At 52.3% G+C, this 25,378-nt stretch overlaps 12 protein-coding genes across 12 annotated transcripts; 7 read left to right on the forward strand and 5 right to left on the reverse strand.

The window, feature by feature from the left end:
• Positions 1-400: 400 nt before the first annotated feature.
• On the reverse strand, positions 401-1,982 carry K460DRAFT_409899 (MFS general substrate transporter; the record flags this gene model as incomplete). Its single annotated transcript, XM_040937302.1, has 2 exons — positions 401-1,333; positions 1,401-1,982. 2 exons carry the CDS (start codon positions 1,980-1,982, stop codon positions 401-403), a joined length of 1,515 nt encoding a protein of 504 aa, XP_040785054.1.
• A 1,004-nt stretch (positions 1,983-2,986) lies between these two features.
• K460DRAFT_370462 (glucosamine-6-phosphate deaminase) lies at positions 2,987-4,882 on the forward strand. The gene is made up of 6 exons (XM_040934171.1): positions 2,987-3,291; positions 3,345-3,406; positions 3,461-3,609; positions 3,699-4,070; positions 4,119-4,292; positions 4,341-4,882. Coding segments are annotated over exons 1-6 (1,041 nt in total). The 5' UTR covers positions 2,987-3,289; the 3' UTR covers positions 4,623-4,882.
• Positions 4,883-5,438: 556 nt separating this feature from the next.
• Positions 5,439-6,479, reverse strand: K460DRAFT_380330 (uncharacterized protein; the record flags this gene model as incomplete). The annotated part of the gene is made up of 2 exons (XM_040935250.1): positions 5,439-5,813; positions 5,916-6,479. The coding sequence occupies 2 exons, from the start codon at positions 6,477-6,479 to the stop codon at positions 5,439-5,441; spliced, it is 939 nt and encodes a 312-aa protein (XP_040785056.1).
• A 525-nt stretch (positions 6,480-7,004) lies between these two features.
• On the forward strand, positions 7,005-8,880 carry K460DRAFT_420398 (uncharacterized protein). Its single transcript, XM_040938078.1, has 2 exons — positions 7,005-7,402; positions 7,457-8,880. Exons 1-2 carry the CDS (start codon positions 7,071-7,073, stop codon positions 8,742-8,744), a joined length of 1,620 nt encoding a protein of 539 aa, XP_040785057.1. The 5' UTR covers positions 7,005-7,070; the 3' UTR covers positions 8,745-8,880.
• Positions 8,881-9,054: 174 nt separating this feature from the next.
• Positions 9,055-10,544, forward strand: K460DRAFT_389133 (CRAL/TRIO domain-containing protein; the record flags this gene model as incomplete). The annotated part of the gene is made up of 2 exons (XM_040935728.1): positions 9,055-9,725; positions 9,784-10,544. The coding sequence occupies 2 exons, from the start codon at positions 9,055-9,057 to the stop codon at positions 10,217-10,219; spliced, it is 1,107 nt and encodes a 368-aa protein (XP_040785058.1). The 3' UTR covers positions 10,220-10,544.
• Positions 10,545-11,750: 1,206 nt separating this feature from the next.
• K460DRAFT_409904 (uncharacterized protein) lies at positions 11,751-12,663 on the forward strand (the record flags this gene model as incomplete). The annotated part of the gene is made up of 2 exons (XM_040937303.1): positions 11,751-12,392; positions 12,445-12,663. The coding sequence occupies 2 exons, from the start codon at positions 11,751-11,753 to the stop codon at positions 12,661-12,663; spliced, it is 861 nt and encodes a 286-aa protein (XP_040785059.1).
• Positions 12,664-13,152: 489 nt separating this feature from the next.
• Positions 13,153-13,768, reverse strand: K460DRAFT_409905 (uncharacterized protein; the record flags this gene model as incomplete). The annotated part of the gene is made up of 2 exons (XM_040937304.1): positions 13,153-13,219; positions 13,272-13,768. The coding sequence occupies 2 exons, from the start codon at positions 13,766-13,768 to the stop codon at positions 13,153-13,155; spliced, it is 564 nt and encodes a 187-aa protein (XP_040785060.1).
• A 523-nt stretch (positions 13,769-14,291) lies between these two features.
• Positions 14,292-16,245, forward strand: K460DRAFT_291749 (Pentulose kinase; the record flags this gene model as incomplete). Its single annotated transcript, XM_040929308.1, has 3 exons — positions 14,292-14,507; positions 14,565-15,137; positions 15,187-16,245. The coding sequence occupies 3 exons, from the start codon at positions 14,292-14,294 to the stop codon at positions 16,243-16,245; spliced, it is 1,848 nt and encodes a 615-aa protein (XP_040785061.1).
• Positions 16,246-16,464: 219 nt separating this feature from the next.
• On the reverse strand, positions 16,465-17,224 carry K460DRAFT_291693 (cytidine deaminase-like protein; the record flags this gene model as incomplete). Its single annotated transcript, XM_040929302.1, has 3 exons — positions 16,465-16,738; positions 16,791-17,104; positions 17,168-17,224. 3 exons carry the CDS (start codon positions 17,222-17,224, stop codon positions 16,465-16,467), a joined length of 645 nt encoding a protein of 214 aa, XP_040785062.1.
• Positions 17,225-17,588: 364 nt separating this feature from the next.
• On the forward strand, positions 17,589-18,855 carry K460DRAFT_370469 (uncharacterized protein). Its single transcript, XM_040934172.1, has 4 exons — positions 17,589-17,932; positions 17,989-18,004; positions 18,228-18,320; positions 18,374-18,855. The coding sequence occupies exons 1-4, from the start codon at positions 17,896-17,898 to the stop codon at positions 18,672-18,674; spliced, it is 447 nt and encodes a 148-aa protein (XP_040785063.1). The 5' UTR covers positions 17,589-17,895; the 3' UTR covers positions 18,675-18,855.
• Positions 18,856-20,286: 1,431 nt separating this feature from the next.
• K460DRAFT_359100 (uncharacterized protein) lies at positions 20,287-23,422 on the forward strand (the record flags this gene model as incomplete). The annotated part of the gene is made up of 2 exons (XM_040932168.1): positions 20,287-21,259; positions 21,318-23,422. The coding sequence occupies 2 exons, from the start codon at positions 20,287-20,289 to the stop codon at positions 23,420-23,422; spliced, it is 3,078 nt and encodes a 1,025-aa protein (XP_040785064.1).
• A 411-nt stretch (positions 23,423-23,833) lies between these two features.
• On the reverse strand, positions 23,834-25,152 carry K460DRAFT_389139 (PAF acetylhydrolase family protein; the record flags this gene model as incomplete). The annotated part of the gene is made up of 1 exon (XM_040935729.1): positions 23,834-25,152. The coding sequence occupies exon 1, from the start codon at positions 24,968-24,970 to the stop codon at positions 23,834-23,836; it is 1,137 nt and encodes a 378-aa protein (XP_040785065.1). The 5' UTR covers positions 24,971-25,152.
• Between the last annotated feature and the right edge of the window lie 226 nt (positions 25,153-25,378).

Consider the following 25,378-nt stretch of genomic DNA (forward strand, 5'->3'; position numbering starts at 1 on the left):
ACATCCTGGCACTGTGCAACCTCACACATCACCGAACAATGAGCAATCAAGAGAGTGCAGGTAAGTTGAGTTGAACATGTCAAATCATTAGATACACTACAGGTTTCTGAGCTGTGACACAACATATAACATGACAGCAATTAGTCGCCAGACGCCTGCTCGTGTGCTACGCTAATAAGATTCGAAACACGGGATATCGTGCAGAGACCTGTAAACATCGCTCAAAGCTCCGAGTGTCTGGGAATCCGGCTTCAGGACTCTGCGAAGCCATTTACAGGGAAAACATAAACGTGCAGATTGGGTCGAGGTATCATGAAAGTAGTATACTACGAGTCGCCCCCCTCTCGATAGTATCAAACAGTTTTGTCTCGTGATAGTAGAGTCACCAGCGCGGAATAAATCACACCTTCTCGGCGTCGCTATGCGCACTGAGGACATGGGCCTTCGGGGCGACCTCTGCGATGGTCTCGTCTGTGAACTCAATATCCTTCTCCAGAGAGACGGTATCTTCAACCTTCCAGAGAATGACGGGAAGGGCGACAAGCAAACTGCCAGCGAGCAGACCCCAGTTGGATGCGAACATATGCATGTACGGAATCTTCAAGTCGTCCAGACGCCAGGTGATGGCACCACCGGCGGACTGGATGCCCTTGTAGAAACCAGCAAAGTTGGCAAGTTTGCGGCCGTTGTTGGTCAAGGCGCCCATGAACCAGTAGACGCACGTCTGCCAAGCGGCATCGGAGAAGCCGTAGAACATGTAGAGCACGAAAGGACCGGCGTAGCCAGCGTCCGACCAATCTTTCTTCACTGTGGCTTTGTCCGAGGCCCAAGCGCGGTCGTACGTCGTTTGGAACTTGTAACCACAACCCCAGACGATCATAATGGTAGCGAACAATGCGCCCCAAGCGGCCTTGGCACGAGTCGTTCGGCGAATACCCTTGATGTCGAGAGCAAAGCCAAAGATGTAAGCGCCAATGATTTGCATGATGTAGTAGACTACGCCGTTGAGCGCTCGTGTGCGAGTGTTGAAATACGCGGCATTGATTTCGGTAAAGTGGTAGTTGTAAAACCAGTTAGAGGCGAGGAACATGGGGAATAGGAGGATGATATAGGGATCCGTAAAGAAGGTCTGCCACAGGCCAACAATCTCTGACTTCCACGAAGGATGCTTCATGACGATAACTTTGGATCCATCCGCGCGGACAACGTCCTTGGCATCAACGAGAGTCCAAGCGAGAGCCGCACCGATGAGGGTGAGGATGAGAAAGCCGACATAGGTGCCATCTGTGACAGTTGCGGCTGTTGTGGTGTGGATGTTCTGACCAAGGGGAATCTGAAACTGTCAGCAATTGATTTTCGTAACCGCAATCTCGTGTTGCACGGATGAGCTCATGACATACCAAGCTGCCAATCACGGCACCCAAATTGAAGATCATCCAGAACCACGAAATGTAGCGCCCCTTGGACGCCTCAGGAGGATAAGACATCATGATGGCTCCCTGTGCGCACCAGAGCAGGCCAGCGCACACACCGAGCAGCGCACCTGCAAAGGTGGTGAAGCCTAGATTCTGCGTGTGGTTGTAACAGAGGTAGGAGGCCACATAGACGGAGTAGCCGATTCCACCAAAGGACAAAGCAGTGCGGACGCCGAGCTTATTGGTGAAAGTTCCAGCGAAGAATCCAACCACAGCAAAGGTCGAGTACAAGGCCGTGTTTGCGCGATTGTTTGCGGTTGGGTCAAGCTGGCCGCCACCGCCCATGCCGTTGAGGGCATTGAACATGCCCGGGCATAGGAAGCACACGAAGCCAACAATGACCAGCTGAACTGGTGGCGAGGCGAACCATGGCAACTTGAAGCCGGCGAGGCTCAAGCGCTTGTACTTCCAAGAGTTGGGAAGCTCAAGCGTGTTGCTGTCCGTCAGTGAATGCTCCGGGGTGCGTACATCGTGGACAGGGATGACGTCCTTCTCGTTGGTTGACATGTTGGGTTGCGCCGTGAATGTTGTTGGCGGGGAGGGGGTTGTCTTTGTCGAACGAACAGGCAGAGAGCAGGCGAGCAGAAGGGCCTTTGAAAATAAGAGATACTGAGTGCTCGAGCTCAGGCCACGGCGATGGTCACCGTCTATATACGTGTGGTTTGGCGGTGGTGAAAGCGAGGGGCACCTCCGATTTAAGCATCTGTCAGCTAGGGTCTTCCCACGGTCCATTCACATTCAAATCTCCTTGAGCTACCCATATCGGGCCACAAGCGGCGGGCGTCAGCACGCGACACCTTTCTGACCGGGGAGATAATCCAAGTTCAAGCCTCCGTCGCAGCTGTCGAGGATCCGTTGGTACTGGGCAAACGCCTCCAAGCAGCAAACTGCCGTATTCGGGACCCCCGTCTGTAACACCACAGGACTCCAAGGCCGGGCTATAGTACGCGGTGCTGCAGCTGTTCGGGTGGCGCTTCCAAAGGCTTTTGCGGGAGGGCAGTTCGAGGCTTGAGGTGGGCGGAGTGGTGGAGGCCTAGCTTATCGGGGCCCCAGGATGCGCGACAGTTTGCCTTCACTCTGTTGGCTGCTGATTCACCACCCCGGCACATAAGGCAAGCTAGATGTCGGCCGTCCAAGCCACGCCTGCAACGCTCTCCGCTCATTTTACCCCGGTCTACTAGCTAGTAGGAAATGTAACATCAACGTCGACGTCTCTATCAGTCTATCGGTCTATCGGTCTACCAGACTATCAGTCTACCAGACGGCCTTATTACCCACGAACGCTCAGCATCGTGATCCGCCAGCGCACTGATCATTTCCCATCATGGTTTAACACGCGACGTAGGCTCAAGGAGCCTATGGAGCCTCGCCGGCAGTCTATGGCACTTGTTGCGATAGCTCATGCTGCCGTAGCATGATAGCTAGCTGGGATCGTCATGCTCTCTGCGTCCAGAGATAGGCGCGTTGTACCACCACGTTCACCCTACCGTCCATCGGTTTGTATGACCCACCACGAGTGCCCCCGTGTTGCCAAGTAGGGAACGAGAGAAACTGCTCAATGAGCCGAGTTGCTCAGAGAACGTGTTCGCATCCGGCAACCCTCCCCGCTGTCACGCGTCCTGACAAAGAAGACCCTGATCGATGAACGAGCTTGCTATCCTACCTTGCCCGCAACAGTTCCGTGAAGTCCTTGCATCTCTCGCTGATAACTCTGCCCCATCCGCTGCAGAGTCCTGCAAACTACCTGAGATCTTACCTCTTACCGCTCATCCAAATAGCCCCCCTCGAGTACCACAAGCAAGACAACGCACACCATGTACGCATATGCAATGCCCCATTGGCATCCAACAGTACGCTTACTGCTTACAGGCGACTAATCATCAGAGACGACCCTCAGGCTGCGTCCAAGTACATTGCTGATTATCTCATTGGTGCGCATCTCACTCCCTTGCATGCAGACAACGTCAGCTAACGCCTATACATAGAACGCATCAACGCCTTCAGCCCTACTTCAGAGAGGCCTTTTGTCCTGGGCTTGCCCACAGGAAGCAGCCCAGTCTTGATCTACCAACATCTTGTCCAACGCCACAAAGCTGGCGAAATCTCGTTCCGCAATGTGGTCACTTTCAATATGGTACGAGCAATTGCCCTGCATCGTTGCAGCACCCTTGCTCCAGGGCGTAGTACAACCGCGTGGCTTGCAGAAGGAGCTGACCCAATCAGGACGAGTACGTTGGGATCCCGCGAGACCACCCAGAGAGCTACCATAGCTTCATGTACAAACACTTTTTCTCGCATGTTGATGTGAAGCCCGACAACATCAACATCTTGAACGGAAACGCACTCGACTTAGAGCTCGAATGCCACGAGTACGAAGAGAAGATCAAGCGTGCCGGTGGCATCGAGCTGTTCCTCGGCGGCATCGGCCCTGATGGGCACATCGCTTTCAATGAGCCCGGTTCCAGCCTCAAGTCTCGGACCCGTGTGAAGACGCTTGCGTACGATACTATACTCGCCAACTCGAGGTTTTTCGGAAACAACCTGGATCAGGTGCCCAGAATGGCGCTGACTGTGGGAGTTCAGACAGTGCTGGATGTAAGTTACACAGCCAGGAACAGCTCAGCAGTGTCTCACAAAATCTAGGCCCGCGAGGTTGTCATCATCATCTTAGGCGCCCATAAGGCCTTGGCCCTCCAGAGATGCATCGAAGGCGGTGTGAATCATATGTGGACGCTGTCCAGCCTCCAACTACATCCGCATCCATTGATTGTCGTCGACGAGGATGCTACGTTGGAGCTGCAGGTCAAGACTGTCAAGGTGTGTTGGCGTGCATCCTTTCTGTCGGATCTCTCTAACATCCTCAAGTACTTCAAGAGCATCGAGATGGTCGCCAACGAGCTCGGTTTCCGCCAAAAGCTTCCTCGAAAGCGCGACTCGCTCGTCGAACTGGGGACCTTGCCGCCTCCCGAGCCCCAAACAAACGGTATCAAGTTGACCGTGCCGCAAGTCGACCTCTCGCGCTCAGCGAGTCCGGTTCTAGAACCAATGAGCGCCCGACTTTCCGACGAGGAAGCGAGAACACTGCGGCCTATGAATGAAATTGAGGACCAGCCATCAAGCCGGATGAGCGCTCGCGTCGGCAATTGAATCGGTAAACCTTTTTCAAGTGGATGGTGAGATTATACCAGGGCATAAATGCTCTCTCCAGGGTAGAGGCTGGCTTCTCAATCCATATTGATTGCTCTTATCTTATAAACTGTTTAGGGAGTTGAATGGCACTAGATTGTTAGCATCAGGGACGTATATGGCAGTACCATCATTCAGTACAAGACTGTACAGTATGAGGATATGACTTGCATGATAGAGCGTTAGATGCATATTTCAATGAGACCATGAGGCAGCGGCAAGCGTCTCCCTATGCGTTGTGTTTGTCGTGTATTTGCAGTTGTATATATATTCGTACACGTAGCCTCGATCAATACGCACATTCCCAACGGACGGCTGAGCGGCTGCCACGCAAGATGATCGTTCCCTTCGATCCTCGGGATCCTCGCAACCAGATTAGGATCTTTGCATCATCTGTCTGCATCGAACGATGAGAGAATGAGGGCGTCGTATCGTGTCGTCTTGTATTGGGCGAGTAATTAGTTAAGCATACGTACCTTATCATTACATTCGTTGTCTTAGTATCGATCGATCGATCAGCTTTGAAGCCGAGAGGAATGAAGCCAGCCCAACGTCCCATCCTGCACATACATCTGGATACAAATCACGCGTGCGCAAGTCCAAGTCTACACACGGGCGATCAACATGTTGAACTCTGGCTACCCGTGACAGACTGACAACGTTAAGCCTGCGGAAACATAACATACCCCAGACAAGATAGTACGTCCCGTAGTCAAAGCCTTGGATAATAAGATTATAGCCTGGCTGCAATATTAGCGAACATATGTCACATCCTTGTCATTCTCTCTTGTTGAAGTAGCCTCCTCTCCGAGCAGCCTCTGGTAGCTCAGTTGGCCGGTTGTTACCTTCGCCACTCGATCTCCACAGGAGCTGTGCCTGTTCACACCATCGAAAATGTTGCAAAAAGCCATCTCGCGCATATACTTTGTCTCGAGCCTCGAATGCCCATTTCTCGCCCCTAGTGCCGATGATGTCTTTTTCAAGACCAAGTTGACACCCGGCACACGACAGTCCGTGTTCGACTTTTCCAGTTAGTTTATCGTAATAAGGAAGTGCGCACGACCCCATAAAGTTGAATTTTTGATTTCGTTCTGAGCTCGCTGGTCGGGCTTGTGCCAGTGGACGTGGTTGCCGTTCGCAAATCAACATGGCCTAATGTACCGAAACGATGGCAATGCGGGATTTGTGCATGGATTCCTTCATCGAATATATTCCCGGCAAGGTCTTGAATGACCCCAGTTGGTCTAATTCGACCTTGGTCAAGTGGAATTGCTTTCGGGCAGTGTTGAGAGTTTGTACTTGGAATTCTGGAGCCTCCTGGAGGCATTTGAAACAGCATCGCTTCCAAGTTAGGAGGGATATAAATCCGCCGAATTCGCCGCAAAGAGTGCAAGCCTTGGTACATAGTGCGTTGTAAAAGTCGAGTAGAGAAATGCCGACGGCAAGTCGTGTTCGTAACAAGGCGCAGAGAAGGTTCAGTCCATGCGAGACTACCATCTGATACTGCTTGAGAGAGTCTACCGTCTGTCTCGATCTGAGATTTGCTTGTCGAAACTTGAATAGAGAATGCATATCCAGACGAAACAACGTGTCATGCAAGAGCTCGAGGGGTAGCCGATCGAGGGAGCCGAGTCCCATAGGCGAAGTCCACCGGAAGGGTGTTGCTATTGATAGACGAATATCGACATGTTCACGAGGCGAAAACCAGATAACAGAGAGACAGTAGTCTTTGCGATGGTAGGCGGCGGTTCGAACAATGGAATCGGTCTGTTCTTCGCCGAAACAGTATTCGGTGGTGGAGCGATAACCGCGAGGCATAAGCATTTTCGAGGTTTTTCGGCACGCTTAAAGTGAAAGAGGCGCGGGCCTTGGTATACGTCGTTGGTGGGCGACGGTCTTAATAAGGCGTTCAGTTAGGTTTGTATACTACCCGTTATAGGATGATCGGCACGTAATAGAGTGCTTGCTAGAAACGCAGGCGTCAGTACCACCCCCTCTCTGGGCGGCTCTGGGCAGTGCTGCGTTTGGCTCGTTTCTACAATCCGTTCGCCCCTTAGATTCCTATTCGGAGCAAAATCTGGTGACTCTAGGGAGCGGGGGGGGGGAGGGGTCAGCGGCACAAACTTCACGCGCAGATGCGGTTATGATGCGATTAGTCGTGAAATAGAAGAGCCAGATCGGCAGTGGAACGAGTAAGTGAAGTGAAGAATGCGAGAAGGTATCGTCGTGATCAGGACTCAGGAGGGCATCTATCGATGCTGCAGCCCTAGCCGAGGTAGATTAACGACGTGCCTTCTATGGGTCCAGGGTTCCAGCGCATGTGCCAGCTTCCCCAGCTTTCAATGTCAACAACAAGCACCCCTCGAATCATGGTCTAGACAGTACACACGACTGCTCAAGACGCCCACCATGTCGTCGACAAGCGCATCACAACCATCTCCATCCGGAAAACCGCACTCGGACAAGGCGCAACAGATCGACCCAATATTGCGCAATGCGCTGCGCTACACGATCAGCGCAAAGGAGTACCAGCTCCTGCACCAATACCTCCTTTCGCGCGCACCGGCCGTGAAGAAGCGCACGCCGACCCCGAAGAAATATGATGCAATTGTAAAAGGACCGGATGACTATAATGTTGCTGCTATCCGCGCTTCGTTGAGATTAGGCGTATTGACCTTCTCTGGGTTAAAGGCATGGGAGTTGATTAGTACGAAGCTGTTATCGCGAGGAGAGGTCAAGAGGTAACCACCATCACTGTATCCTTAGAAGGAGCAAGTACTAACATTTCCCGACAGACGCCAACCCCAACTACCCCTCTGGAAGTCTACAAACGTCCGCTTGAGTAGTTCACTCGCCCTCATCCTCCTCTTCCATCGCCTGCTGCGGCGCTTCTTCGTCCGAATCCGCGAATCCCTCCTTAGCAATGAAGCAAAATCATTTCGGCGGCGCAACCCACGTATATCACGGTCCTTGACATCCAAGTTGGCACCAGCCATCGGATCGAGCTTAGCAGGTTTCTTCCTCGCCGTGTATCCTGGAGACCAGCTGCGCATCACGATAGCAATATACATATTCACACGAGCTCTAGAGTTTTGCTACAACTACTTGGAAGAGCTGGGGTACTTCAGGAACAGACCATATTGGTTTGGAAGCTGGATGCTTATGCCTTTAACTTGTGGACAATTGCTACATGCTTTTGTGTTCGACCGGGACTGCTTCCCCCCAGGATTAGCAAGCTATATCATGGGCAATTCTCCCGAGTACCTTCAAAAACGACCAGCCGATTACCCAAAGAATCTACGCTGGCCAGACACATACGACATCGTCGACAGCCTAGCAGAGATATCGAAGCAGCGCTGGCCCCCATTCGTTTCCCCGATCTTGTTCCCACAACACGAAACACTTCCAAAGGGCCTTAGTTCCATCTCCTCAATTACCTCGCCTGCGCACCCAGCCATCAAGTCTCTCTCCTGCGCCTTATTACACCCACAAGATCCTTCATGTCTACGCACATATGTACAATACTGGATCCAGGCCTTTCCCAAACTAGCCCGCCTATTCACCATAATTTTCGCCGCCATGAGCGTCACGCGCTACAAAGCATTTCTAGACTCACCCGTCGCGGCACTCAACAATCTCGCAAAACGCATACTCCGCATGTCTCTCTTCATCTCTGGCGCCATTGGCACGAGCTGGGGTTCTATATGTCTCTTCACGAACATCTTTCCCCGCACCTTCCTGCCAACCCAAAGATGGTTCTTAGGCGGTTTTCTTGGGGGAATGTGGGCGTTCCTCGAAAGGAAGGGTGGGAGGGGCAATTTCTTATATTCGGCACGCATGTCGCTTGACTCGCTTTGGAAAGTGGGTGTTAAGAGAGGCTGGTGGAGGGGCATCAAGAATGGCGATGTGCTACTATTCGTGCTGAGCCTGGCTACTGTCAATGTTTTATACGAGGTTTCTCCGCGCTCTGTGAGCAGTGGTGTGGCGCGGAAGGGGTTGGGGGTTTTGAGAGGCGAAGGATGGGTCGATCGGGCAGATCTTCCGCGAGAGGGCAAAGTCAAAAGCAGCGATGACGAAGAGTAAGATTGTGCGCTTGTTGGAGTGGTTTTGCGCACGCTGTCTTGGTATTCATGAGTTACGAAGAGTATGCGTTGATTATATCGCTAATTGTAATGCTTGTACATAATTAATTCTTTTTCAATGCCCATCGACTTTAATGATCTTTTCCGATGTGCTTGTAATTCTATGCAGTTATATCATCAGACTCATATGCGGAAACACGTGATGGCGCGATTGCGACATTCGGGGTTTATGACCTGATCTCCGACAACCTCAAACACTCGAACAATTCCCCAAACACACCTACTCTCCTCCAATCCATAACTCTTTCAAAATGGCAGCAAAACTAGAAGAAGTCAGCACAGCACCTACTGAGGGTGTCGGAATCGCCGGCGCTACAAACTCAGAGAAGCAATCGGAGACTCCCGCGCCTGCGTCCGCAGCAAAACAAGACGAAACCCTCACCGAAAAGACGGGAGTCGAAGATGCAACCGCCGGTGTGGCTGACCTCGCAGTTTCCGACAAGGATGTCTCAGCAAAGAAGGAAGAAGAAGCCGCTGCAGGTGTAGCTGCGCCTACTACCGGTACCACACCATCCACAACCGGCCCAACCTGGCCAGATACCGCGCCGGAACATCCGCTCACGAAGTTCTACGACGTATTCGAAACTCTCGTAGCTGAAGCCGCTCACAACGAAGTCTATGGCATCGAGTTGTCCAAAACAAGCCCCTTCCACACCAAGCTCATTCTCCAGAAATTTCTCCGCGCGAATCAAAATGATCTCGAAAAGGCGAAGCAGCAGTTGCTTGACACGCTAAAGTGGCGCAAGGAGTTTGATCCGACCAAAGCGGCGAGCGAGAGCTTTGAGAGGCGTAGGTTCGACGGGCTGGGTTACGTGCTTGAGGTGGAGGGTGTGCCAGAAAGCCCTAACAAGACGGACGTTGTTACGTTCAACATTTATGGCGCAGTCAAGGACAACAAGGCTACTTTTGGGGATCTGGAAGGGTACGTCTCTCCTGAGTTTGGGATGTGTTATAGAGTCATGCTAATGGTTGCAACGTAGGTTCCTCAGATGGCGTGTAGGCCTCATGGAGAAGTCGGTTCTAAAACTGAACCTCTCCAATGCCACCCAACCCATCCCCGACTACAACGAAGGCCCCGACCCTTACCAAGGTTTCCAAATCCACGATTACCTCCGAGTCTCCTTCTTACGTCAGGACCCCCTCGTCAAAGCCGCCACCAAGAAAACTATTGAGATACTCGGCCACCACTACCCCGAAACGCTTTCGCGGAAGTTCTTCGTGAATGTGCCGGTCGTCATGGGATGGCTCTATTCAGCCATGAAGATGGTCATTGCGAAGGAGACTGTCAAGAAGTTCACAGTGTTGAGCTATGGAAATCAGTTGGTTACTGAGTTAGGACCAAATATCCCCAAGGTCTATGGCGGCAACGCTGGGGAGCTCAGCGAGGTTGGCGAGGGAGTGAAGTTCACTGAGTAGGAAACAGTAGAGGGCTATCTAGGACTGGTTAGGTGATGTCTGGGGAGCGGAGTGGAGCGAAGAGTGTAATGGCAGGGGATCATTTTAGTTCAGAATCGGCTCGCATGATAAGCGTCTGCTGCGTAAGAGTCTTGGAGGAGCGATTTAGCGTTGTATTTGGCTACGATAGCCTCGATGTATACCCCACTCAGAGAATCGTTTTAGATTTGCGAGTTAGTCCTCCCACGACTCAAGTCATGCAGCTGCTAACAAGGCTGAATATAGTATTCAAATTCGTGTCTACATGCACATTTCTTGCTACGACTCTTACTACGACGTGGGTTTCTATACAGATGAGGAATTGATTAAGCCAGTGAAGACGATGAATTCTATCTATGTACACGGCCATCCTCCATCACCTACCTTCCCTAGCTACACCTAAGCTGTTCACCTCACTAAGACTCTCAATGCTCGCGGTCGTAGGAATTGATTGCCGGCGATGCTTGCATATAATCTTTGATACTAATCTAGTTTCTCCTGTTAGCGGGGAACAAGATGCGATATGCTTGACAAAGCAGTAAAAAGTAGCATCAGTTGAAAGATGAAAAGTCTCGTGTTTGTTCGATCATGAAGCCGAAGCCATCTGTGTTAGCATGAAATTTTTTAACATCATAGCAGTATGCGTAAAGAAAGGGTGCTCATTACCTTTTGAAGGGCCGCTGTTAGTCACGACAGAGTGAGTAAGTTGACGATGCAAGTGTAACCAAGTGAAGAAAATGCCCTGATTCAGAGTCAGCGACAGGTCGGAGATAGAGACAATGCCATTGAAGGCCGCATATAGGATGTGATCAGGTAATCGAACTAGTTTTGTTCCCCATTAAATGGTCGGCATTTGATAGTATATAGGTTGCTCATCATTGTACAACATGTGCGGAATCTAGGTATGGGTAATCAACTGACCTTTTGAGGCCTATCGTAGCTTAACGAACCCTCGCTCAAGTGGGGAAAATCTTCTCATAAACAGACACCCAACAGCGAAAACCAATGTCGATGGTACGAGAGCGGTCGGGGTTTGTTAAGCTACGAAAGGTAATAGCGCGAGCGCGTGAACACAAGCGTGCGACACATAGATCGGAGAGCTCATGCCGGCTGGATAGTCCCTACAAAGCTTGAGGATATTAGCAAAGGTCCTCGATACGCATCATTCGTGAGTTTGGAAGAAGTGGAAAAGATCAGTAGTCCCGTTTGGCTTGGGTGGTCGAATCACCATAGAATGTATGATAGGGGCGACACGAATGTTCATCATGTAGAAAGGGTATTAGGAGGTTGGAGTGTAACTTACAGAAACTTGTGGTGTGTTGGAAAGAAGAAGTGTACGGCTGGAAAGTTTTGAAGGTAACTTTTCGCCGGGCCTTGAGTTTCACCGGCCCGAAGGCACGGGCCAGCGGCTTCGCTCCTCCCATCGACGCGCCCCAATGCTCTACACCCACGCGCTCTCTCCTGTACAACTCCACATACGCATCTACGTCGTCCACACTCTATCGCATCCACCATGCCCGAGACCGCCTCATTCGCAAGTTTTGTCAAAGACGCGCGAGAAAAAAAGAAGCACGAAGCTCTCGCCCAAGAATTCCTAGGAGGAAATCGAGGGAGGAAAACCAATGCCTCAGGTGCAGGAGGAGTCGCTAAAGCGCGCACTGAATCAGCAAAGCCAACACTTTTGAGTCGCATAAGCGGCGCCGGTGTACAGAAACGCTCTTCATCCGCAAAACCAGATTCGAGAGCCAACATCGAAGGGAAATGGCAGCACGACTTGCACAAACTGAACAACCCCAACGGCCCGGCAGGAGCAAAAGGGCGACTTAACCGCCCAGCTTCTGCTTCACAAGTCGATCGTAATAGCAGAACCTATGACAAGTTCGCATCGGTTCTGAATAGAAATGCGAATACGCGCAGCAACGATGCGCCCGGCTTCAACATTAGGGGCGTTGCAACGGGTGGGCCATACACAGTCATTGCTAGCAACTTTGCGCCAGGAACGACTGCTGCGGATATCGAAGCGGTCATGTCGCCACACGGAGGCGAGACATTGGGTTGCAGGCTCATCTCTGCGTCACCGACGGTCATGGTGGAGCTACAATTTGCCAACAAGGAGGGTGCCGAGAACGTGATTGCGATGTTCAACAACCAGAAGGTAAGTGCGGTCTGAGCGCGATGTGCTGGACAAGACTAACGTTTTTGAACAGGCGGACGGAAGGCTACTCTACGTATACCTGAAGGAGACTCCCTCGAGCAACGCCCTTGCGCACTCCCGACCACCGCCTGCCCGCCTAGCGCATCCAGTCGATGATATGGATGTTGATACAAATGCCGGTGCCCGTAATGGTAGCTTTCAAGACGGACGATATGGTTTCAATGAAGGCGCTGGCAGAGACCCACCTCGAGGACCGCGCAGGCGATACTAGACATCTGCATAGAAGTCTAACATTTTTCGATTACGATACCCTTCATGACTATCTATAATTCTAGCGAACGTTCTGCAAGCGATGGAGGTTTGCGATTAGAATAGCAATATCTGATGCTTGGTCTAGCCAGAATAGTCTTCATGTGCGTTGCATGAACAAGGAATATGGTTATAATACGCAGAAGCGGGATCAAGGATATTCATTGACGGTGCACGTGGAATGCAGAATCAGAATACCCTACCAAGCCTGGTCTTGAGATGTTTTATTCTTGTTGACAGCACCGTGGTGTGCCTAGCAATATGCACCGTGCATTGCGATGCCGCGCTTGCTGTTGCTCAATTCAATGCTTCAAGAGCCCTTTCAATGTGTTGCGACTTAGGCTTGACGACCTTTGCATATTGCTCAGGCTTTTGCGTATGATCATTTGTATCTCGCAATTAGATACCCGTACCATGAAATATCTGTATCTAGTTCTTCCTCTTATCACCATCATTTCCCATCTCCACCGCCTGCAACGAGCTGAATGACGAGGAAGAGTGCAACGACCCACCAGTACCTGCACCAATGTTAGCAGGAAATCCTCTCGTATCGTCATAAGAGCTACGCACTTCTGCAGGAAAGATTTCTCCGGCTCCGCCGACTCCAACTTCCCCTCCGCATTCAAGACGATTGGCTTATTCAACACCGGCTTTGGCCCAGCCGCCCTCGTCGTTATCTCCACTTCCACCTCATTCGTACTCGCACTACTCTTTGCGCTTGTTCCAAAGCCTACGTGGAATGGCTCGCCCTTCTCATCGACGTGGATAGTGAACTTCTTTTGGTACTGATCCGCGAAGTTGGCTGCTGACGTGACGATACCGCGCCATGATCCTGTTTTCGGGTCTGTGAGGCCGACGCGTAGGAGATGGTCGGGGGAGTATGAGCCTGTCGGCGGGGTGTATGAGGCTAGAGTACCGATAGGTTGGTCTGCATCGTACTCAATCTGTGCGAGGGGAATGGGCGATGGGATGATGGAGGCATCCGAGGAGACAGGGACGGAGGAGACGTAGAGGGTCACAGAGGATGCGACTGCAACGGGCAGAAGGAGGAGCTTCGAGAGCAGCATTTTGGCGTGTATTGTTGCACTGATAGCGCGATGGCGTCGAAGACAGACGGCATTCGGCTTCCACGGCGAATTGTTACTCCGAACCGCATTCCCTTAATCACATCTATCTCCTCGCCTGTGCACTTTCGCCCTATCTAGGCTTCGATTGGAGCTCCTTCTCGAGCCTTCTCCCGCATTGCCTTGGGATTTCGAACCCAAGACCTAAGTTACCTTGGGTGGCGTCGTCAATGGCCAACAACATTCGGAATCCCTAAATAAGTGGGCCCGGAGATTCACCGACCTCCACATTTCTCTGTCGTGTCTGGCGACCCGATCGGCAGCAGAGGCAGCAAGCCGGACCCAATTGCTCAGAAACTCAGGGTCATTGCCCCGCCCCCACCGTGCTAAAGCTTCTGATGGCTCTTATGAGCTCATCTTGCAGCAGAAGCTGTGCTGTCATTACCTAGGAACCCCCCCAGTATTTTTGATCAAATCTCCACATCTCTTGCTTTCTCATCACTGTCCGTCTCTATACTCGATCAATATGGCTGGCACAGTTCCATTCAGACAAAACCTACGGAAGCAGTCGCGACAGCTGTCGACCGACCCTCGCAATGAGCTTCGTCCTCAAGTCGACCACTACATTGGTATCGATGTTGGCACAGGCAGCGCCAGAGCCTGCATCATGAATGATCAAGGCGATATTGTAGGACTAGCTTCAGAAAACATTGGTCTTTGGCAGCCACAGACCGGCTACTATGTACTTCTCCCTGAACTTCAGTGAGCAACTGGGAGAACAGATATTGAGCTAGACCAGGAACAATCTACAACCGACATATGGCGCTGCATTTGCTCCTCCGTTCGGCGAGCACTAGACCAACACAACATCGACCGAGAATCCATCCGTGGAATTGGTTTCGACGCTACGTGCTCGCTCGCAGTCTTCCGGGACGACACAGATGAACCCGTGTCTGTCACTGGACCCAACTTTGACAACAAGGATGGCAATGACCGCAACGTCGTGTTGTGGCTAGATCACCGTCCCGTAGAAGAAACGAACAAGATCAATGCTACGAATCACAACCTCCTCCGGTATGTTGGAGGTAAGATGTCGATCGAGATGGAGATTCCGAAAGTGTTGTGGCTCAAGAACAACATGCCCAAGGAGCTCTTTGACCGCTGCAAGTTCTACGACTTGACTGATGCGCTTACACATATGGCTACGGGAAGCGATACTCGAAGCTACTGCAGCGTGGTTTGCAAGCAAGGTTTCGTTCCCGTTGGCGTGGACGGAAGTGTCAAGGGCTGGCAAGAAGACTTCCTTAAAGAAGTTGGTCTTGAAGAGCTGGTCGAGGACAACTTCAAGCGCATGGGAGGTGTAGACAAAGTGGTTTGTCCCACGATCGTATATTCTAAGGCCTCAGCTAATTCACGGTCAGAATGGACGTTACCTCACTGCTGGTGAGCTTGTAGGAACTCTCAGTGAGAAAGCAGCCCAAGAAATGGGCCTTCTACCTGGTATCGCTATCGGTAGCGGCGTCATTGATGCTTATGCCGGATGGATCGGTACAGTTGGCGCCAAAGTCAAGCTTAATGAAGATACTCTCGATATGGAGATGCCAAAGAACGACGTCTCACAGGCTTTCACACGTCTCGCCGCCGTAGCAGGAACATCTACGTGCCATCTTGCTATGTCCCGCGACCCTGTCTTCGTAGATGGCGTATGGGGCCCATACCGAGACGTCTTACTTCCCGGATACTGGATGGCGGAAGGCGGGCAAAGTGCAACAGGAGAGCTCCTCAAACACGTCATCGAAACACATCCCGCCTTCAACGAAGCTGTGTCCGTCGCGGAGACTTACAACACAAACATCTACGACTACTTGAACGAGCACCTCCGCGAAATGGCTGAGAAGGAATCTGCACCCCACATCTCCTGGCTAGGCCGACACTTCTTCTTCTACGGCGACCTTTTCGGAAACCGCTCTCCCATTGCAGACCCCAACATGCAGGGCTCCGTCATTGGCCTCAGCTCCGACAAATCCCTCGACGGCCTGGCGATATACTACTACGGCACATTGGAGTTCATCGCTCTCCAAACTCATCAGATTGTCTCTGCAATGAACAAGTCGGGCCACGTCATCTCGTCGATTTTCATGTCGGGCAGCCAGTGCCAGAATAGCCTTTTAATGCAGCTCATGGCCACCGCGTGTGACATGCCGGTCCTCATTCCGCGTTATGTACATGCCGCTGTTGTGCATGGTGCGGCCATGCTGGGCGCGAAGGCTGCCAGCACCGACAAGGATGGTAACAGTGAGCCGCTGTGGGACATTATGGACAGATTCAGCAAGCCCGGTAAGACGGTCAAGCCGCTTGGTGATAAAACCTTGAAAAAGCTACTAGACGCCAAGTACAAGGTCTTCTTGGAGCAATGCGAGGGGCAGCAACGGTACCGAAGTGATGTCGATGCTGCTATTGAGGGTTGGAAACCTGCTTAGATGTAGCTAGAGAAAGACTAGGTCCAAGTGGACTCGAGCAGCTAGGGTAGCCTGCCATAGTTTGAAATAGCATGCATCTGCAGTGCTGAAACAATTATTTTCATCGTAAACATAAATACATTGAATACCATATTCCCAGTTTGGCAAGTCTGTAAGAGCGAACTCGCGGTACAAGATCTATGATGTTGGATATCTCTATGCGTTTCGTGGCAACGTCAATCAAACCAGGGCTGGTGTAGAACTGGCCTGGAGGGGCAAGGTTGGAGTAGAAGCAGCGGATGTAGGAAGGGGTGGCGAGAGGAGCGCTGGTGGCGGCGTCGACTTCGGCTGATGGACATCCATGGGAAGAATCTCTGTCTTCAGCTCCCTTGTCTTCTTCTGCTTGGGCTCTGGTGCCTTCTCGTTCTCCTGGACATAGAACTTTCTCAATAGCATAATGGCTTCCTCTCTGAAGATGCCCCCCGTAACTGGATACGGCCTGTCGACGCTGGGGCTGGGGAACATTAGTATGCTTGTCTGCTAAGATTGTACGGGTATTCACTTACTCGGAGTGAATGTTCAATACGCCCCCCGTTCCGCCAAACCGCTCATTCCAGCAGCCAAAGTACACGGCTCTAATGCCGTACTGACGTAGCATGGAGGCACACATGACGCATGGCTCGACCGTGACATAGAGGTCCGTCTCATTGAGGACGGTGAGAGGGTGCTTCGACAGGATGCCAGCAATAGCGACGAACTCGGCGTGTCGGGTGCCGTTCAAGGTCCGATTCGTCTCGTTCATTCCCCGGCCGATGATGTCGCCGTCTTTGACAAAGACACAGCCGACAGGCGTCTCGTCGCTCTTGAGAGCAAGCTCGGCCTGTACATGATGAGTCAGCCATATGTTGAGTGAAGATGGGTGAGATATAGAGGTGTGCTTCACCATAGCAATAGCCTCACGCATGAAGCGCTCATGATACGCCCTCTCCTCCGAACCCATGGCGTTTGGTGCGTGATGTGTTTCTTCGTCTTGGCACGGCTGTTCGTTCACTCGAGACAGATCCGAATCTGCCTGTGTCGATGACTGGCGAGCATTCAGGTAGTAGAGGGCCAGGCCGAGCGCCGCAGACGCAATTACAAGAGTCGTCCATGGTTCCTTCTCTTGCCAGAGTGCCTTCCTAAACATGAAGAATCCGCGACCATAAAAGTTCCTGAAACAGAAAGTGCACGTCGGTGTTCTCCAAGTGTGACTGCCGCGCCACACACGCAGTCCGCAGCCCAGGACAGTTTCGGCAAGCGTCACCCAGCACCCGCTAGTGGAGTTACGTGGAACTTTGGGAAGCCGCGACTCCGACTGCTCAGCAGAGCAGCAGCTATTGCCATCGCAACCACCAGGCAACAAGATACTCTCCACACGACTAGGATCCCCAGCATAGCCACAATCCCTTTACCCATTGCAACACGTACGCAAACGCCGCCAAGAGACGTTCAAAGAACAGATATCGAACGAGCAGCCAAGCTCGCCTGATTGCATCCTCCAAGAGCTCTATCCAGCTTGCGCCGTCAACACCAACAAAGCTATCTGGAGAACACCTTCGGACCTCCAACATATCTCATCGCCCCGCGTATTGCCGCATACTATAGCGCCGTAGAGGAGGTCGCATCGCAAAGATGACGCTTGCAGAGGAGTTCAGGTCGAGGAATTTCAGTAAGGAGCCCAACGATGGGAGTGGTTGAGCTACAGCTGACAAGGCATGCTTGTAGGTATCTACGGTCAATGGTTAGTCGCGCCCGTATAATCTGCCCTCCGTACCCTCCGCAATACCATCGAGATCAATTGGAGGTGCTTTTGCAAGGCGGAAGTCCGCCACGGCCGATGACGAAGGGTCGCTGTGCGGAGTCGTCGTACACCAGCAATAAATACCTCAACACAAGTCACGGCGAACATTCATGATTCAAACACAGGCAGTCCTGGAAGGCATAGAGACTAACACTACCACCAGGACCGGAGTGCTGTGCATATTCCTCTGCTTCGCACTTGGAGTCGCCAACATCTTCCACGCCAACTTTGTCATCGCATTCAGCATCGTATGCCTGTGTGTCTCCACAAACCCAACTTTGGCAAAATTATGATTTAACTTTCTTGCAGAGTATGTTCGTTCGTCATCATATTCATCGAGATCCCGCTGCTCCTCCGTATCTGCCCAACCTCGCCCAAATTCGACACGTTCATCCGTAAATTCAGCTCAAATTACATGCGTGCCGCAATCTACCTCGGCATGAGTGTGATACAGTGGGTTAGCATCGTAGCCATGGCGACAAGCTTGATCGTCGCAGCTGTGTTCTTGTTGATCGCTGCCATCTTCTATGCGCTTGCGGGCTTCAAGGGCCAAGAGTTCCAAGGCAGCAAGACGCTAGGTGGACAGGGCGTTGCGCAAATGATCATATAAAAGGGAGCATTGAAGCACAGGCCTGGAAGCCAGTGAAGGACAAGAGGGAGCAGTGGACACGAGGACGGACGCCAGGATGGACGCGAAGGAAGGATATACTGCTTCGCACGAGCAACGAGGCACAATACCACAAACTGCGACGACGATTGCGGTCATTGGAGATGTTTTGACATTGCGGCTTGATTTCTTGTATCATGGATGGAACAGCCAGGCGTTCTTAGGGAAATGTGATGCCACCGGGTCATGGATCGTGTATGGGCGAGCTTGAATGGTATCTAGCTAAATAAAATGCAAAAACACCTGCAAGTGTTTCTTTGACCGTCAAGGATTTGTCGTAAACCATGTCATGTTATAGTCTGGGTGGGGGTGCTCAGTATTGAGACCACTCGAAGATCAACATGCTGCTATGACGGCGTTCCAGAAGCTCGCATATCCCACGCGTCGTAAGTTCCGTGGGACAATCACCACAGATACGACAGCAATGAGACACGGTTCACACATGAATAGATGGAATGTATAAAGGCTGTCCTAGAGGTCGACTACCCATGATGAAGCTAATGAAGACTAACATGTCTGCTCCGCGGCAAAGTCTACACCTGGCCGCTTTCCAGATGACGATAAATGGCCAGGATGTCGCCAGGAACCACCACCTGCGCTCCAGGTGATCAGGCGCGGGGAGGGCTAAGGTGCTAACGGCTTAGTATATAGTGGCGTTGCTCGCGAACGTGTGGAAGATTCTGCGCGCCGGTGAGGTTGAAAAGAATGATGAGGCCGTCCAAGTATTTGAGGCATTATTGAAACACTGCCTGGCCATGCCGTGGTCAAAAGCACTCGCTTGGTTCCCGGTACAGCCTAGTGACTAGCCACCGGACGCCCGTTGAAGGCCGCGGGCATGTCCCAGAGAGCAGCCGTGATGGATCAGCGGTAATGCAGAAGCAGGTATTGGTGGGCTACATGGTGAACCTCTAGCTGGAGAGGAGATGGATTCTGCATAACAGCAGGAATGAGATCTTGTCTAATATAGAACCAAGCTCGAAAAAAGTAGGCCAGGTGACAGGTCCTGCAAGTTTTTTGTGAGCTGACGATGGCTAGCTGCTGCATGCAAATCGCCAGGGCCACCATCATGATGCAAGATGCGGGTCGAGGGCTCTTACTACCTACATAAGTGCACCACCCCAGCTGTGCAGCATTGATCGGTTTTGCGCCTTTTGACCGGCCTATCTACTACACCATCTCGCCATTTTCCCCTCCTCGTCTTCTTCCCGAGTCTCTGCGTCGATTGCGTGCTTGACGTGAGTCCCCCATATAGTCCCGCTTTGTCCGTCCAGCCTCATCGGGCCCTCAATTGCAGCCACGCTTATTGGCTGGCTATCAGTTGGCCTGCGTCGAAGCTGCTGCAGGTGCTGAGCGGTTCCTACAGAGCGTCTGCCGTCATCGATTCGCTCGACGACGCTGCTTATTAGCCCGCGTTTTGCTTTTTCAGCATTCAATTGCTCGTGCCTGTCACTGTCACTGTTACTGTCACTGACACCTCACACCTCGCAGTCCCTCGATATCTCTCCCCCTCCCCACCAAACCACACCACACATCCAAAACCAGGCATACACACACAATGAGCGCTCCTCCAGCAATACCTCCTCGCCCGGCACGAGCCCAGAATAGCCCCGCGCCCGCGCCCTCTTCTCAACTAGACACTCCCAAAATCCCTCCACGCCCGAAGCGCGGCATCGAACGTTCAGTCTCTCCAAGCGGAGACAGATACGCCCCTTCTCCGCTAAACGACCCAACCTACCTACACAGCCGCCCCGCATCCAAGGATGGCAGCCGTCTCACCGCCGAGGTGCCCTCCCGCCCCCCGAGCGTTTCAATGCCTTCGCTCGGTGAGGAAGGCAATGAATACGCCAGCTTTGACGACCTTTCCAAGACACTCACAGATGAGAGCATCAACCGGGGCGGCTCCCCCCAACACAAAAATATAGCAGGAGACTTGCCCCTCCATGCTCCAACAGCTTCGGTTCCAAGCTCCACCGCGAAAAGTAGAATTCAGCTGGTGACACGCACCGATTCGTCGCAGGCTGAGGCAGCTGGCTTTGGCAAGCAGCTTTCGGTCGATGAAAAGATTGCCCAGAGCACCAAGACTGGCCGCTCTGGATCCTCGGTCAGCTCTCGTCCCAGCTCGCTATACAATGATAAGGAGGAGCAGGGCATTCCCGAAATTGGCGTTCAGGTGCCCATGTTCCGCAATGCTGGTGACGTCCAGGCTCCCAGTCCAGCCCCCTCTGCGCAACAAAGCCATTCTTCTAGAGCTGGATTCCACCAGAAGTCTGGTGGTCGCCATCACGGACGGACCAAGAGCGGCCGCGAGATCTTCCATGGTCCTCCCGGTAGCTACGGCATGCACGGTCACGGCGTCATCTCCAACCACGAATTTGAGCAGAAGTGGTACGAGAGGCATCCAGAGGACCTAAAGCGCGAAAAGGCCGGCGAATATGGGCCGCACATTCAGGAGAATAGGAAGGATTACCACTGGCGTGCGGACAATCTAGAGAAGCTGGTGCATACTAGGGCTCAAGATATTGGAATGGGTACGCTACTACTGACAGTTGCGCCAACATGTAGCTGATACTAATTGTTACTTTGCAGGTACTTCGCGCGAAGCCGCCAGTACTCCCGACGAGCATATCGGTTTTATGGCTAGTGATCAATATGCTTCGAGAATGGCATCGCCGAGACCAGCACCATCAGGCCGCCCCGCCTCGATCAAGGCCGGTTACACTGATTCACCTCTGCGTAACGAAGCCGGCGAAGAGGTCAACGAGGCCGGTGAGGTTATCCACATTGATCCCCCCGCTCACCGTAGCAACAAGATCCATGGCACAAATTATGACAACAAGCCGACCGAGGATCTGGGCCCTGAGGGGGGTAACACGGCAAAAGAGGGTGGATGGGTCACTGAGCATGGCTACGGTACCCCCATTTTGGCTTCTGATGAGTTGGAGAAACATCCCGAAGCCGAGTGGAGACAGCCCGCTGTGTCACCTGAGCTTGAGCGCCATGGCGATGAATACCTGGTCAATGAGGACGGTACTCCAGCGTATACCACCAAGGGTCGCAGCCATAGCAGGAACTCCAGCCTTCAGGCGCAACGCGCCATTACCAGCCCTACGCACTTTGACAGGGGTAGTACTCCCCTCGAGTCACATAAGGAGTACGAGCCGCTCTTCCCTGAAGAACACCAGGACACCAAGAGGCCCAAGTCGCAAGTCGACAAACTCAAGCGTCCTAGCGCCCGCCACCAGTTCCCGAGCCAGGACGTCTGGGAAGACACTCCTGGCAGTCTACAGCTCGAGACTACCGTCGAGACCCCTGAAGCTCCTGAAGAGCCAGAAACCCCAGTTGGTGACAATGTCGATGCTGCCAAGGTATTTGAAAAGCCAGAGACGGAGGAGCAGCGCAAGACGGACATCACGGACGAAGATCAGCAGTCATTTCTTCCTGAGCATACGAGACGCTTTGCAGTTGAGAACAAGCACCTTGGAAAGGTGCGTGACGACACAGTGTTGCGGCCCGGCCTGCAACAACGCTTCCCGAGTCAAGATATCTGGGAAGATGCCCCCTCACATGGTCACCTCGAGACAACTGTTAGCACACCGCAGATCGAAGAGACGAATGATTACGCCGACGACTCCCCAGTATCTGAGAAACCTGGCGTACCAGCACGACCCAATATTCCCCTTCGACCTGCGAAGAAGGAATTTTCGCCCATAGACAAAAAAGGTCCCATCATTCCCGACCGCCCAAAACCTCAAATTCCGGCGCGCCCTAGCAAGCCATCAACCGGCTCATCAGATAAAGTGCCAACCGTAGAATCACAGGCTAGCGAAAACGAAGCTCCGCTACCCAAAGCTAAGCCTCCAGTCCCCGCTCGCCCAGCAGGTTCGAAGATCGCTGCCCTCCAAGCTGGTTTCCTGAAAGATTTAAACAGCAAACTAGGACTCGGACCACAAGCTCCCAAGGTTCAAGAGCCTGAACCAGAGCAGCAAGAAGAAGCTGCCCCTCTGCAAGATGCTCGCAAGGGACGGGCTAAGGGCCCGCAAAGGAGGAAACCGGCAGCTTCGCCTACTCCAGCTGCTACTATTACTGCCGAGGTTGCGGTACCGAGAGTGAAGCTGGACTTGGCCCCGGTAACGGCAATTTGGAGTTTCGGGGAGGATGGAGCTTTGGATGTGCCGGCTGCGAAGTTGGCTGCAAGCCTTTCTAAAGCATTGAAACCAACGTCATCTGCAAAGTCGGACGAGCCTGAGCCTGAGCCTGAACTTGCGAAGATTACTACGAGGGATAGTGAGCCCGCGTCTACCCTCGAAACAACGACTAGTGAGGCACTATCTGCTCTTGCAAAGCCTGCTTCTCAGGTGTCGTCTACTTTTGAGACATCAGCGTCCAAGGCATCTTCGACAGTCGAGGAATCAGTGGCCAAGGCTGCGTCTGCTGTCGAATCAGAGGAGCCGGTAGTAAGCGAAACGGTCAGGGGTTCTGTCGACGCTCCTGGTGCGTTTCCTGGATCCGGGCCTGATTTAGAGGATGAGGATGGTGCGAAGGGTGGTATCTCGTTGGAGAAGGAGCCCAGTACGGAGAAGCTGGAGAAGGAGGTCGAACTTCCTACTGCTGCTGCTCCTGTCGCTGCTTCAGCGGAACATGATGTTGTTGAAAAGGAAGGTGCGGGGCATACGCAGTCTCTTGCGGGTTAAGAGACAGTTGAAAGGAAAGGGGAAAAGCGAGGGTAATGTTACTACTATGGGATTGCAGTACTATCGAGAACTAGGTAGCTGAGCTGCGTGTATTAATTTGGTTCATCGACATCCACCGCCTTTGGCCTTGAAATGACTTTTGATTTTGGTCTAGACAAAGATGCGTTGACTTCCCAGGATGATCATCCGTGATTTGGTAACACTGCTTCAGTTCTTGGTTTGATAGATCTTCAAGCTAATCAGACGCAGTTTATCATTATTAAAACCAAGCCGTAGTATCCGGTAAATATGTACAAAAGCAGTATATACTGCGGATCAAAACACTAAACTTAACTTGAGGGAATTTTAGACGCTCGTAATATCGGCATATCTGCACACGAAAGTTACAGCGGGACTTGAATTCCGAATAGTTCATGCCACCTGGACGACTTCCGGAAAGTCCTTGCTTGCATGTTCCAACTTCGTCTCCGAGCCTGACTTGAACAAAAAGTCTAGAAACGCCGTAACATAGGTGACGGTGAGTTTCATCATCCTACGACCTTCTACAGACCCCAAAACCTGGTTCGGCAGTTGTTTCTGAAAGCCCAAGACGGACGTGATAAGCGGCAGATCGGAGAAACCGTAATGTTCAGAGCCTCTGACTTCGTACTCCTTTTTCCATCCCGTCAGCCGAGGCCATGTGGCTTTCCAGGACGGGTCTGTTTCTTGTGTCTTGTTGTCGTGTCCTAGCAAGACGAAGGGGCGGTCAAGGCCGGCTGTGATGACGGGGCCAAACATTGTGCCGTCGAGATTCATGCCACCACGGAGGGAGGGAATTTGGAGCATTGCAGCAGCAGCCGCGGCTCCACCGAAAGAGTGTCCGACGATGGCGGTGTGGGCAAAGCGATGGCGGTGAGGGTAGCCGGGGAAGAAGTGATCGGTAAGTGAAGAGTTTCCCCCCAGTTGCTGGTACAGAAAAGCAATATCTTCGACGCGCGTGGTGAGCGCAGACTCCAGCTCTTCGTCGCTGATATCCACACCCGTGATGACGGTACCATCTGGGAACTCGACGAAATCAGCGTCGTATGGGTGGTCTACGGATATGACTAGGTATCCCGCCGCGGCCACGCTTTGCAGCATGCTGTTATACAGCAGCCGCGATGTACCAAGCGCACCGGAGAACAAGACAAGAGGCAAAGGCTTGGAAAAGCAACTGTTCGACTTTGCAATCTTGTCACACGTCTCGAGGGTCAAGGAGCCGAAGGTGCCGTTTGGCAGTCCGTAGGCCCCGAACTTCTTGTCCTGCAAAGAGGCCAGTTTGGTAGGCATGTAGGGCTCCTGGTGCTTGCGGCGACAGGCTGATACGGGATAGTACCCAGACGCCATGATGGATCTGGAGCGGCCATCCTTTGCGAAGGGGTCGAGGCGGTTTGCATCCGTCAAGGGGACGGAGGTGGTTATCACGTCGAAGTGGACAGGTCCGACAATGGGGAGGCGAGTCGCAGAGACTGTAGATGATAACGTGAGAACTTGAAGTGCTGCGACCCAAAGGGGGAGAAACGGTGCCATGATGGAATGTATAGCAATGGAAAGATGGGAGAGGAATGAGAGTAGAAATGTGTTTCAATCGCAAGTGGTGTCTTCATTCTAGGACTACGGTTTACACGTCTTTATATAGCTAGATGTGAAAATCTGCTTTCATAGAAAGAAAAAAAGTGTCAACGGCGTGCAATGGCACAGCCTCAACCGCTCTATCATGGCTTGATATGGTCAGGTGGTATTGAGAGCGGAAGGTTCGGAAATTATGGATCTACAAGAGACCTTGGAGCGCGTATACGGACTTGGTTTTGGCCAAGTGGGGATCGCTGCATGGTGTTGTTCTTGGTCCACATGTGCAAGGCTCTTCTACTCAAGCTAGATGCGCCCTATAATTGCCGGATAGGGTTAGCGTATGGACTCAGTCGGCCTCATCATCTG

This window comes from Cucurbitaria berberidis, assembly GCF_010015615.1.
Source record: "Cucurbitaria berberidis CBS 394.84 unplaced genomic scaffold K460scaffold_5, whole genome shotgun sequence".
In the NCBI taxonomy this organism is placed as follows: domain Eukaryota; kingdom Fungi; phylum Ascomycota; class Dothideomycetes; order Pleosporales; family Cucurbitariaceae; genus Cucurbitaria; species Cucurbitaria berberidis.

Excerpts from the sequence above, each read along its gene's own strand:
- K460DRAFT_370469 (XM_040934172.1), top strand. The coding sequence starts at position 17,896 with ATGACGCTTGCAGAGGAGTTCAGGTCGAGGAATTTCA. Across the intron at positions 18,321-18,373 it reads GCATTCAGCATCGTATGCCT|AGTATGTTCGTTCGTCATCA; the intron begins GTGTGTCTCCAC and ends ACTTTCTTGCAG.
- K460DRAFT_420398 (XM_040938078.1), top strand. The coding sequence starts at position 7,071 with ATGTCGTCGACAAGCGCATCACAACCATCTCCATCCGGAAAACCGCAC. Across the intron at positions 7,403-7,456 it reads TCGCGAGGAGAGGTCAAGAG|ACGCCAACCCCAACTACCCC; the intron begins GTAACCACCATC and ends ATTTCCCGACAG.
- K460DRAFT_370462 (XM_040934171.1), top strand. Across the intron at positions 3,407-3,460 it reads CATTGCTGATTATCTCATTG|AACGCATCAACGCCTTCAGC; the intron begins GTGCGCATCTCA and ends GCCTATACATAG. Across the intron at positions 4,293-4,340 it reads TGCAGGTCAAGACTGTCAAG|TACTTCAAGAGCATCGAGAT; the intron begins GTGTGTTGGCGT and ends AACATCCTCAAG.